The sequence below is a fragment of the Carcharhinus amblyrhynchos genome, chromosome 6, assembly GCF_965287045.1.
Source record: "Carcharhinus amblyrhynchos chromosome 6, sCarAmb.v2.hapA, whole genome shotgun sequence".
In the NCBI taxonomy this organism is placed as follows: Eukaryota; Metazoa; Chordata; class Chondrichthyes; order Carcharhiniformes; family Carcharhinidae; genus Carcharhinus; species Carcharhinus amblyrhynchos.
Window position 1 is genome coordinate 77564924 of NC_137329.1, and position 13141 is coordinate 77578064.

The 13141-nt window shown below is 38.9% G+C and overlaps 1 protein-coding gene across 6 annotated transcripts in view; it reads right to left on the bottom strand.

The window, feature by feature from the left end:
- yaf2 (YY1 associated factor 2) overlaps positions 1 to 13141 on the bottom strand; it is a 186306-nt gene that overhangs the window by 88015 nt on the left and 85150 nt on the right. For 4 of the 6 annotated variants that reach the window (XM_080190741.1, XM_080190738.1, XM_080190737.1 and 1 more), the window contains one exon: positions 10881 to 10964. The exons of the other annotated variants lie outside the window; for them this stretch is intronic. In XM_080190741.1, the coding sequence (XP_080046867.1) occupies positions 10881 to 10964 (84 nt within the window). The remainder of the gene's footprint in view (positions 1 to 10880; positions 10965 to 13141) is intronic. 6 annotated transcript variants of the gene reach the window in all.

Genomic DNA, 13141 nt, shown 5'->3' on the forward strand with positions numbered 1-13141 from the left:
AAAACTGGTCAGTCTGAGGGAATTGTACTGGTCTCAAGAAGTTTCAGTATATTAATGAATAAACTCATCGTGTGCTCATTTAATTCACTGCGCTGGACAGTGATCGCATGTCCACAGTATGTGGAATGAATTGATTGAATTTGGTTATTTGGATTCAGTCAGCAGTAAGGGTTGAAGTCAGGTCAATAAATATGGAAGCTCCATCTGCTTCAGGTTCAGGGATGACTGCACATTAAAGTCACTGAAAAGAGTGGTATATCCACACGACATAGCTGGGGTAAGTCACTTTATTAGTACAGATACAGGGTCTTGTGAGATAACCTTGCTGCTGAGCAAACCATCCACGAAAAAGACAAATGAAACTGCACATGGGACATGAGAAAGCAATTATCTTTGGATAAATAATAAATTTGCTGACTTTCCAATCAGGACCATTTTGCATTCCTTTAACAAAACCTAACATCGCTAATCAGAATGTTAAAGCAATGTTACCAGCACCAGGTTTATGAATTTGAGAGAAAAAGAAGAAAATTGCCTTAAATTTACATTGCTCGTCCCTTTTGTCATAGGTTAAAATCTATGAAAGGCTGCAGGGGCAGTTGATGATGAGTGCACAAAGCTGATGGTAATGTCATTGAATGCCAAGGGGCGATGGTTAGATCCTTTCTTACTGGAGATCATCATTGCCTGGTGATAATATGGTGCAAATGTTACTTGCCACGTGTCAGCCCAAGCCTGTATATTGTCCAGGTTATGTTGCATTTGGACATGGACTGCTTCAATATCTGAGTAACAAATGGTGCTGAACATTGTGCAATTGACCTTAGGATAGAAAGAAAGGAGGTCATCAATGAAACAATTGAAGATGGTTGGACTTAAGTGACTTCCCTGAGGAACTCCTGCAGTGATGTTGAACCTCCAACAACCACAACCATCTTCCTTTGTGCTAGGAATGAGTCCAACCAGTGAAGAGCTTTCCCCCTGATTTCCACTGACTCCAGATTTGCTAGGCCTCCTTGATGTTACATTCAGTCAAATGTGGTCTTGATATCAAGGGTAGTGAATCTCACCTCATCACTGGGGTTCAGCTCTTTTGTCCACGTTTGAACCAAGGTATAATGAGGTCAGGAGCTGAGTAACCTGGCAAAACCCAAACTGAGCGTCAGTGAGCAGGTTATTGCTAAGCAAGTGCCGCTTGATTGTACTATTGATGAGTTCTTCAGTCACTTTACTGATGGTTAAGAGTAGACTAATGAGGCTGTAATTGGCTAGGTTAGATTTGACCTGCTTCTTGTATTCAAGACATACCTGGGCAATTTTCCACATTGCTGGGTAGGTGCCAGTATTGTAGCTGTATTGGAATAGCCTGGCTAAGGACACAAGAAGTTCTGCAGCACAAGTCTTCAATACTATTGCTGGAATATTGTCAGGGCTCATAGCCTTTGCAGTATCCTGTACCTTCAGCAATTGTGGAATGGATCAAATTGGCTGAAGACTGGCATCTGTGATGCTTGGACCTCCAGAGAAGGCCGAGATGGAGCATCCACTCAGCATTTCCAGCTGAAGATCATTGCGAATGCTAAGGCCTTATCTTTTGAGGATGGGATATTTGCCGGAGATCCTTAATATTACACTCAGTCAAATGCGGTCTCGATATTAAGGGTGGTCACTCTCACCTCACCTTTAGAGTTCAGCACTCTTGTCCACACTTGAACCAAGGCTGGAATAAGGTCAGGAGTTGAGTGACCTGGTGGAACCCAAACTGAGCATTAGTGAGCATGTTATGTTCTAAACAAGTGCCGCTTGATTGCACTATTGATGAGCCTTTCCATCACTTTTACTAATAATCAAGAATAGACTCCAGTGAGTTGTTTTAATTGTCCATTACCAATCAAGGCAGGACTGCAGAGCTTAGATTTGATCTGTTGGATTGCTTAGCTCTCTCATTCACTTGCTGCTCATGTTATTTGGCAAGAGGTCCTGTGTTGTAGCTTCACCAGGTTCACGCCTCATTTTTAGGGTATACCTTGTGTTGCTCCTGGCATGCTCTCCTGTACTCATCATTGAACCAGAGTCAATCCCTTGGCTTGGTGGTAATGGTAGAATAGAGAATATTCTGGGCCATGAGATTACAGATCATGGTTTTCTGAAAGCAATGGTTGTAGTGTAATGATTCACAGTTTAAGACATTATTTACTGGCTTTCACTTGTAGGTCTTCATCATGAAAGGTAATGGAGGCCAGCTTGACTCCTAGAGAACTGAGGATGCATGTTTTCAGATTTGGCAGTAATCCTGAGTCTCCAACACTACAGGTACATTCTTCATAATATGCTGGGGGAAATGTTTTTCTTGAGTTGTACAGCACTTCAAAGTTAAAAGCACGGGTGTCGTGAAAAGCAGCCTTCGGAAGTTCATTGCTTCTCCTCCCACCAATTCATCTCTTACTGATTTTCCATGCCTCAAAATCTTTATCAACTATATTTTGTTCCCTTGCTGCACTTTGAATTGATCATTAATAATAAAACTTTGTAGTGTTTTTACTAAGTTGGTGTTTAAGACCAAAAGGTTTTTCAACAACATCTCGACTTTATGAAGCACCTTTAATGTAGCAAAATGTCCTGAGGTGTTTCACAGGAGTGTGATTAGGCAGAAATAGTGATTGAGCCAAAGTAGGAGGAGAGACAGGTGGCAGGTCTAGAAAGAGAATTCTAAGGCTAGGCAGTTGAAGGCAGAGCTACTAATAGCAAGGTGAAAGAAAAGGCTGATACTGAAGGAACGGAGAGTTCTTGGACTCCACTATGGTTGGAGGAGGTTACAGAGGTAAACAGGCGTTTGTCCTGTGAGGTTTGAACATATGCGTGGTAATGCTAAATTTGAGTTACTGGTGGACTGAGAATCAGTGTATATCAGTGAGAATGGAGGAAGGGGAGGAATGCACCACTACCCCAATGTCCCAGCTCACTCTCTTTTAAATGTAAACCCAGTTCTCAATCAAAAAATGCCCACATCTGTATAGCTTATACAGAAAGAAAAAAAGAAAGGACTGCATAGGAATTCCCTGCAAGTTTAAGCTTTCACTGAGCAATTATCCTGTACCTGGAACCATCTGAAAATCTGATTTAATTTGGAAACTTTGGATGGTTTCGACTCTCCAGGCAGTATAGTTATCCAGAAAGAGTTGGAAGAATTAAAACCAATTCTAACTTCTGGGCCACTACATCACTGACCTCCAGACCACAAATGCTGAATTGTACATTTCTCAGCAGACCCAGATTGGAAGTCTAGGCAAGAAACATGCAGCTCCATTCCAGTGAAAGTAAAAAAAATGTGGAGTAAGTTAGCAGAGGCTACTTGAGAGGCTGTACCCTAATAATGGATGAATGTTGCACACAGAAGAGAAAATTTGAAAAAAAGAAAAAATCTTGCCTGAGGATAAATCACAAAAAGCTTTTCAAGTCATCGCTCCACAAGGATCTGTGAATGTTTAATTAAAATTGCGAGAACAGCAAAACAATGATCACAGCACCAGACAAATTGGATCATCAGCAGAATTTCCAGGCTTTGATACCACTCATAACCTGAAGCCATTAGGAAAAAAGACTCAATGAGCTAAAACCTTTTGCTGTTATGTTGCAGAGACAGATGTTGCATCAAAAGGTGCCAGGTTGTGGCCAGTTGCTGCTCCTAAAGGAATAAGAATTAGATAGCAGAATCGCTGGCTGAAGCTCCATATAGGAGAAGAGCCTTTGGTGCCTCAGGCCTCAGTGGAGAGTTATCAACCTTCACAGCTAAAAGAAATTTAAAAAAAGGCCAATTTGATTCATTAAAATGTTTTGTTTTCACTGCCAAAATGTGAACTAAAGTTGCAAAGGAAGAAGCTGTAGGTGGGTAAAGAGGAGCAGGGAGAACATTTAATAATGTTCAGAAATCATCGTAATTCAGATTTAAACTCCAATTGATAAGAAACAGAAACAACATCATAAGTAGGACTATGTGCATATCAAAAAGCACATAAATCAACATACTCTTTCCATAACGTTCTCAAATCATTGGCTCAAACTGGTCCAGTCACAAGAAGCAATTTTTGATTCGCTTGTGCAGTTAAAATGTTTTCTCTTGGCATAGCCAATGTAGCAAAAGACACAAATCCACAACTGGATGGATTAGTCTTGCTCCACAATTCTATGTGGACACAAAGCAAAGATTTCACCAACCCATAATTATGCTCCATTCCTGATAGTAAAATGGAGAACAGTACAATGTATTATAATCTTTCCATGGAGTTCCTGAAAATGAGTCAATGGCACTCTCAATCCGTTAAGTAGAGTGAAAAGGAAACCCTGCCATGGAGCTAGAGGAGAGCTTTGTGACATCTGATGACAAGAAGCTGATGGCACAAAAAGGATGATTGCTGTGGACAGCAGATAGAATATATTTACCTCCAACCTTTCATTTTCTGCAGAAGAACAACTTGCATTCACATAATACTTTCCAAAGCCTCAGAAATTCCACTGACACTTCACAGTCAAATGAATTTCTTTTCAAGATTTACATTGTTAGGTTGACAAATGCAGCAGCCTATTTGCGTACAGCAAGGTCTCACAAACAGCAAACAGAAATAACTTGCATTTCTATAGCATATTTGGCAGTCTTTGGATATCTTAAAGCAGTCAATTAAGTACTTTTGAAGGTGCTCATTGTTGCAATGGAGAGAAAAGTGGTTCCAAATTTCACATAGCAAGGTCCCTCAAACATAAATAATACAAATAATCTGGTAATCTATTTTTGAAGTTTTGGCTGAGGACACATGGGAAAATTCCCATATACTTTTTCAAATAAGATCATAAAACCTTCTCCGTTCAGTCAAAATAACAGACATGAGGTCAGGTGGTTTGATGTCTTATCTGAAAAACAGTGCCTCCAACAGTGCAGCACTGGAATGTCGGTAGAAATTATATATGCATCATGCTAAAGTGGGGCTTGAACATGAATGAGCTTATCCTGAGCCAAGGTTGCAGCCAAAATCAAAAACAATTAGTGCTAATAAAAAGAGAGGGAAGCCTTCTGGGTAAGTCTGAAATTTCTCAGTTAAATAATGCATATGGTGAATCAACTCCCTCAGGACTTAAAAGCATGCAAAGCAGTCGGTTAAGTTTTCTAATATGCAGGCTTTTGGTGCTGTGCAACACAGGCTCGACCACTGGAGTGACTGAAAGATAAATGCATGCACTCTTGTTTTTTGCCACCACATTGATTTTGAATCAATGTACAAGAAATGTATAAGCCCATAACGTCCACAGCTTCTGAAGATCCAGTCAATGGTTCTTGGAGTTAGCAGTAACTTATAATGTCAAAGTGCTGCCATCAATGTGTAAAGACATATTTTTGAACTTGGCAGCAAAATAGTTGGGATGCAAGCTACTCAGTACTTGCACACTGAAGGAACCAACCTGCCTTTGAATCTTTTAGTCAAATCTTGAATTTCACAAACATTTCTGATTTTTAATGAAACTGTTTCAGGCCAGCTATCAGCACAAAAGGCATCTTAAAAACTTAGTTAGTGAGCAAATACAAGGACTTGACTTCTAAGGATTGAAATAGTCCAGAGGACAAAACAAAAATAAGCCCTCGAGAGACAGGTCAGTTTTCACAGCAGTGATCTGAGAAGGTTTAAAAATCATGACACTAGGTCCTACTCAGATTAGAAGGTGATACATTTCAGATAGCTGGTGTCCTTTAAACCATAGTAATCTTTAAAAAAAATCCACTCAATCTGTTGGCTGTGTACTATAGAAAGCATGAGCATAATTAAAAATGAATCAGACACTTCTTGCTGCCATCACTATGACTAATAATCTGCAAGGACTCAAGCCCATGAGGTAGTTTTGAGATAGTAAAATGGCCTTTCAGTACCACACCCAATTCATTTTTCTATTGCTAGAAGATGTAGATAGTTGGGAATAACAAGAAAAAAAACTAGAAGATCCAAGTAAGAATGTGCAATGGGTGAGTAAAATTTGCATCTCGTTCTCTGCTTCCTACCTCTCAGGTTGAAGAAGGCATTGTCTATGGGTCAACAACTGGACTGCTTAGTGAGACTAAGTACGTACTCTTCTTCCTCTCTGTCAGGCATAAAGGTGAAAACTGCAGACAAAAAAACTGGACTTTATGTCAATGGGAGGGCCTTTTTACAGAAATTCAGTTACAATATATAAAAGGCTAAGTTTATATTGTGGAAGCGATTTGGCAGCAAAATTGAGTTTGCAGATCTCTTAACTATATGCAGGTCTAGAATTAGCATGCAGCCTGCTGGTGTAATGAGACACACTGATCCCATAACCAGAAGACGTCAAATCCCAAACTGCAGGAATTGCTGTTGTGAGAAACTGTCTAGCATCCACTTCACATTATTTCACTCAAAAATGAAGGCATTCAAGGCAATTGTCAAACAATTATTGTAAAGTGCCATGGAACTGCATTGCTGAGACTGAGAGCATGCTGCCCAATCACTGTCTCATTCATGGCACATAACATAAAATAAAAATCAACTTGGCCAAATGTTGTATTAAAAAGAATTGGGTTACACAGCAGTTAAACATACATCCTTTGGTACTGACAGCCAGTCAGTAATGGCCTGGATCCCATGGGAATGAATGTAGGTAGCATCAAAGTTTCCAGTGCACAAATTGGTAACCTCACAAGCAGATGTGTTGGTTTGGGAAATGGAAACATCATGCTTAAGGGTTGTAGGGTGCATTTCAATGGTTTGATGTTTCAACATGTTACCATGAAGAGCTTCATCCAGCATCAAATCCAATCCATTTGGAACACAATTGATGCCGATGATAGGCCGGCAAAGAAAACACAGTTTTCCAGTACTAACATCCCTTACTTGGGTAAGCACAAAGTGCAGGAAAAGTTAATTTCTATAAGATTGCACTAAGTTTCATAGCAATTATTTTGCATGAATTATAGTTAGATTAATAGGACAAAATTTAACTACTGAAATTTTGTAGACGTTGCAAACAAAGCTTTATAGAAATGTTGCAAATATACAGGGGGACTAATCTCTTGTGACAAAATGCAAAGCCAAACACACCAAACCAATGTGAATAAAATGATTTCCATTTAACCAAATTTGCAAAAGTTAATTTTATTGGTTTGTGTGGAAGTAACTGTCAATGTAACTGGACCAAGTCTGTGAAGCAGGCACATAATTAAATCTTTAAACAAACTTGTATTTCTGTGACCATTTGTACTTATTCTATCAGAAATCTCTGGAATTACATCAATAAAGTTATCTGAACAAATGTTGTTGGGATCAGTAAACAGGAATCCAATTGATTGCACAGGTATGATGGCCCCACCAAATCATCTTCTAAAATTTCTATGATCCAGCGGATCTGATTTAGAAATGGAAATAGACCCTTCATTTGTGATACAAATGTTGTATAAATATCATTTGCGCATGCTTTAACCGCTTCCATGGGTATCCTTAAAAGAAAGATCCAGTTGTGAACTGATGGCTATCACCCTAAGGGGACAGGGGAATGAAGAAGTTAAGTAAACCCTCATTGGCTTGAGGTGGCTCCAAGCTGACGTAATTCCAAACTTTTAACAGCAAGTAAGTGAACTTCCAGGTGGCACACTTGATAATCTGATAACTAAAGCCAATCTATAACGCTCCTGATTACTGCTGACAGTGTACAGCCTGGCTTACAAATGGATATGCTGGTTTGTTGATAAGAGCTTTTTCCATTGGAAAAAAGATCCAAATGTCTGAGGTCATGTACCAAACGACTCAAGAACAGCTTCTTCCCTGCTGCTGTCAGACTTTTGAATGGACTTACCTTGCATTAAGTTGATCTTTCTCTACATCCTAGCTATGACTGCAACACCACATTCTGCACTCGGCACTTTCTTTATCAACGGTATGTTTTGTCTGTATAGCACGCAAGAAACAATACTTTTCACTCTATGCTAATACATGTGACAATAATAAATCAAATCAAAAGAAGGGAATTTTCCAAATAATCCCACAAAGCAACACCCCAATTGATAAGGTGTTCCTAACTGAATGAGCAATAGGAAATGTACCAGCGCTCTGTTTTAGTACACTACACATCTTTAGTTTTTCAAATGCAACAATACCTTGGCATACACAGGTGAGGTTCTTACACTTTGGTAACCTGTGCCTAAGTTCACTGATTAGAGGTACAATGTGCGCACGCCACAAATAGAAGTTCTACAGGTGCAGGTATTTTAGCAACTGGGTTGAAGATTCAAGACGTGTGGATGGTTGCTGCATGCAAAAAATACTCGCTGAGCAATATAAAAAGATAGTTATTCTACACAACTGAATATCTAACCTAATTTCGACATTTTCTTGCAGTTTTTTCACTGCTCTCTGGGAAATATGCATCGTCACTGTTCATGTGTGGACCATTTCACACCCGTGCACAACTCTCCTACTTTGACAATCTGGCGTCCACGAAAGGAATCTAATTTCATGAGTTATTCTTTCATGCATTTGACACAATGAAGATGCTTCAACATCCAGCAGACCTTGTTAATCAGTCAGCTAGATCTTACTGAGTATCACAATAGTAAGGGTCACGAGGAACCATCCAGTCTTAAGTATCTGCACAGGGAGCAAATTCCCCTTGAAATTAGTAGGAAACAGTTTTATTTTTGCTTAAGTGCTTGGTTTTTGCACCTTGGTCCACTGTCTTCCACATACCACTACCACTGAACAAGGTCATCACACAACTAAATAGTAATGCCACGTCACCACCACAAAGTAGTATATAATATCATAAATAGCAATATTTGATCTGCTTTGCTGTTGCTCCAACCAATAAAAATCTATGCATGCTGATCCTCACGAACATTCTAAATACATCGAGGGAGAACCCCACCCCAACTCCTCACCGTACACAGGAGAAGAAAACATTTCAAAATATGTTGTAACAGATTGACCAAGTCAGAATTTGATTGTCTGCAAAGGGGAGGGGGAGGGTGGTGAACAAGATCTTTCATCAATCAAACAACACAAAGTGGTGGCTTATTTATAGAACTCTGTGTGCACAATTAATAGGTTAGCTTTAATAGTGTAACAATTATACCCTTTCAGTGCTTCGCGAATAAAGTCTTGAGTTATTGATGGCAAAGCAGATACGCTTATGTGAATGTCATTCAATCCCTGGCTATCCCATACCCCATTACATTAGAAAAGTAACATGAGAAAACAGGGAGGAAGGGAATGGACAGTAGATATTATCAGAGCTGTAAAGGAACATAGTCTTGTTAATCAGTTTGAACTTCAGGGCACAGTGACAATTTAGTGACCGTCATCATCTCTTTGTTCAAACACTTGATCTGATTTCCTCATTTCATTACAAACTGCCTACATATCTCAATTCTTATTAGTAGGCATTTTGCAAACACTGAAGGGATATGCAACTGCTCTGCACTTTCTGCTGCTGGAGTCCTCATTAAAGGTCCATCCCATTATTCCTGCCTCAATCTTAGAGCTGAAGACTCACCACGTGATGAGGCTGCCATCACCTTTGTGTTGTTTGAGGCTGTCCCGTTTAACACTTCTCTCCTTAACATGAGCTCCAACAGCTGCAGCTTTCCAGAGAGAGAGACAGAGAAAACCTCAAGTGAAAGTGTAGTGAAACAATCTTACGTTTCAACTCACTAGTTTCCAACAAATCACAAAGATGATGTCCTGGATCACAAAGCTAGCTGCCATGCTGCAAATGTGGTTTGAAAATTACCAACAATTTATTTAGAATTTGATAACAATGGGGGCCACTGGTGGGACAATTAAGCCAATATGCATCTGGCTACACTTTTAAATACAAATAATTAGGATGTACAAAAGCAAAATATTACAGATACTGGTAATCTGAGAAAAAAAGATAAAATGCTTAAACACTCAGTGGGTCAGACAGCATCTGACAGAGAAAGAAACTGAGTTAATGTTTCAGATCAGTATCTTTCACTAGAACTGAGGGATGTTGGAGATGAATAGCTTTTAAGTAATAGCAGAACTAGGGAATGAGGGGGGAGGAGGCAAAAGAACAACTTGGAGACATATGTAATATGGTAGAAAGCTGGAACAATTAAATGACAAAAGAATTGATCATCATCCAAGGCAAAAAAGGTAATAAAGGGACTAACATGAGAACAAAGAGATATTTACAGGAAGCTTAAAATGTGACAGAATGTCCAGTTCTCATTTCCAAAAGCTGTTCATCTCTAATATTTTTCAGTTCCGGTAAAAGGTCATTGACTTTCTCTCTACTAAGATGCTGCCAGACCCAGGTGAGCGTTTCCAGCATTTTCTCAAGGTAGGAAAGGCATTTGTTTCACTTGTCTATATAAGGTAACATGGTTTACCATAAAATCATGAACAATGCACATTTGAGACATTTTAGATTCAACTTTCTTGGCTGAATATTTACACTTGGCATTTTTTTAAAAATCAACTACTCTTTATTACACTTTGCACAGCTCAGAAATCTGGCGTTGGTGAATCCCTGTCCCACCACTTTCAAAGTTTTCAAAATACTGTCAAATTTCATGCACAACTTTAAAGTCTCATTTGAGAGCATTTCCACAATTAAAAAACAGAAATCATTAAAGCATCCTCTTAAAGCTCAATAGCTACAGAAATAACCTCCTCCAGTTAAAATCTTTAATTATTGAACTGTTAACTATACAAGCAGTTAAAGAGATAAAATAAGAAAGCAATAGATTGAGGCTGAATTAGCTTACAGTAACTGGTTCGGACATGTTAATGAAAGGAACAGCATGAGCCCTTCCACTGCACTGAAGAGTGCGTGCTTGTCCTGGTATGTCAAATACTCACATGCTGCTTGGGTTGGATCTTGTAGGTCGTCCCGGGTGGCTTTTCGAAGTGGTGATGCTGACCGGTGGTTTTCCTTGGGACGGGCTAATGGGGAAAGGGTGCAAGCAATGAGGCAGAGAGAAGTATTTGATTGCCGTACTGCATTTGCTGGCCCATTACTGACTTCCGCCAGAACTGTGGAGCCACTCATCAAAATTCAACATACAAAGAATAAACTAAGAACCTAACCAGGAACATGATGGATCATGCCCGAAATCTGATGTGTTGCAACTTGGGTATGTTTCTATGGTTACAGTGATTGAATAAAGAGATTCAATAGGCATTCAATTTGCAAATGACTTTTTTTTCTTTTAATATATAAAACTGCCACACTAGAAAGCTTATGATTAACTTAAATGAAAATGCAAACACAAATTCTCTTGATCTGCTGAATGCATTTTGTGCAAAATTTCTGCTCAGTTGCTCACTGCATTATATTACCATTGATGGTCTCTGATCATTTTAAATATGAATGTGAGATTTTACCTTCGCAACGCAAATAATTTAAGTGAATCCTGCAGAGAGTCTCAAATAAATTTTGCATGCAAGAATGGAAACATTTCAAAACAGTTAATGTAACACATTTAATACAATATCTAAGTACTACAATTAAATGCAACTTCTGACATATATATTCTTCTTCTTAGAATGGAAATATTAATGAATATATATATATCTATATACAGTGTCAGACACAGAAGTGGCTCTGCCGCTCGAAGGCTAAATGCCCAAAAGGGAGTGATAGCTACTCAGGCTGGGTAAGTCCCTAATTGTGGCCCTGATTAGCTGAAACAGGTGGAGCTTTTTGGGCGCTGCAATTGGCCTTCAGTTCTGGACATCACACCTCAGGAAGGATATCTTGACCTTAGAAGGGAAACAATGTGGATTCACCAGGAGTGATACCAAAACTAGAGGGTTAATGTATAAGGACAGGTTATTTACAATTGGTATGCATTTCCTGGCGTGTAAAAGAGATGATCTAATCGAGGTATTTAACACAAGTAAAGGATTTAACAAGGTAGATTTTCTCTGTTTGGCAGAGCAGGGGTCAAGGGGGCATAAACTTAAAATTAGAGACAAGACATTTAAAGGTGATGTCGGGAAGTACTTCTTCACACATAGGGAAAGCATGAATGTGAGTATTTAGGATCAAACATTGACTTGACACCTATTGAACTCAACTGCAGAATCAGTTGGTATCACTTAGTTTTTAAAACAGTAAAAGGGAAAGGCAATAAAGAAGAACAATGGTTGCTATTACAAGTTGTGAATGCTTTACACTCCTTGATTTAAAGAATATTTTGCAGACAGGGATGTTGGTGATTTTACCTTTATCATTCACATTATCTCATCAAAATCACAATGTAGAATCAAGCCATTCTGCCCAACCAGTCCATGGTGTTTACTCTTCACACAATCAAAAGTTCTAACCCCATGTGCCTGAGGAACTTCCTCTGTGCATAATATGCACAGTAAATTCAATTGTACAATAATTTAGTCTTAAAGCTCTTTAATATTTTAATTTTACGACAATATTATCATATTCCAATCTCTGTTACCTACGCACTTGATGCAAGCCAGAGCAACATTACAGTAAACTAGCTTGGTTGTGAAAGTGAAGACACTCTTGCAGTATTTTATGAAATGTGTATTCTCTGATCTTTTTTATGTAAGTCGAGAATTTTCCATAGGACATTTTTCGCAGACAAAAAAAGAACACATTTTATGCAGTATGAGGTGCCTTAGTGCATTTATTCTTTTGCATCTTAGCCATCTCCATAAATAATGCACAAACTGAAGTCCCACTTTAGAAATGTAATTGGCCTTCTTTATTTTAATCTGGTTTCTATCAAATACAAAAACAGTGTTTAAATGATCATGAGAGAAAACACCAGTCCAATGTCTTTGCACATCTCCAGTGACTTCTCTTTTAAAACATACTCATTAAAGGTGAAGAAAGTCAGCATTGGGGAACATCATCTCGTGGTGTGTCAATAATCAGTAACCTCTAAACTGTCTGTGCTTTACATGCTCTGTCCGAGGCCAGAAATCCCCATTCACCTGACGAAGAGGGAAGCCTCGAAAGCTTGTGAGTCTATTATCAAATAAATCGGTTGGACTAAAACCTGGTGTTGTCAGACTTTTTACTGTGTGAACATCATCTCAACAGCATCTAATGCTCAGCCACAGCATCCATCAAAAGTAGGTACCGTCAAAGCCTC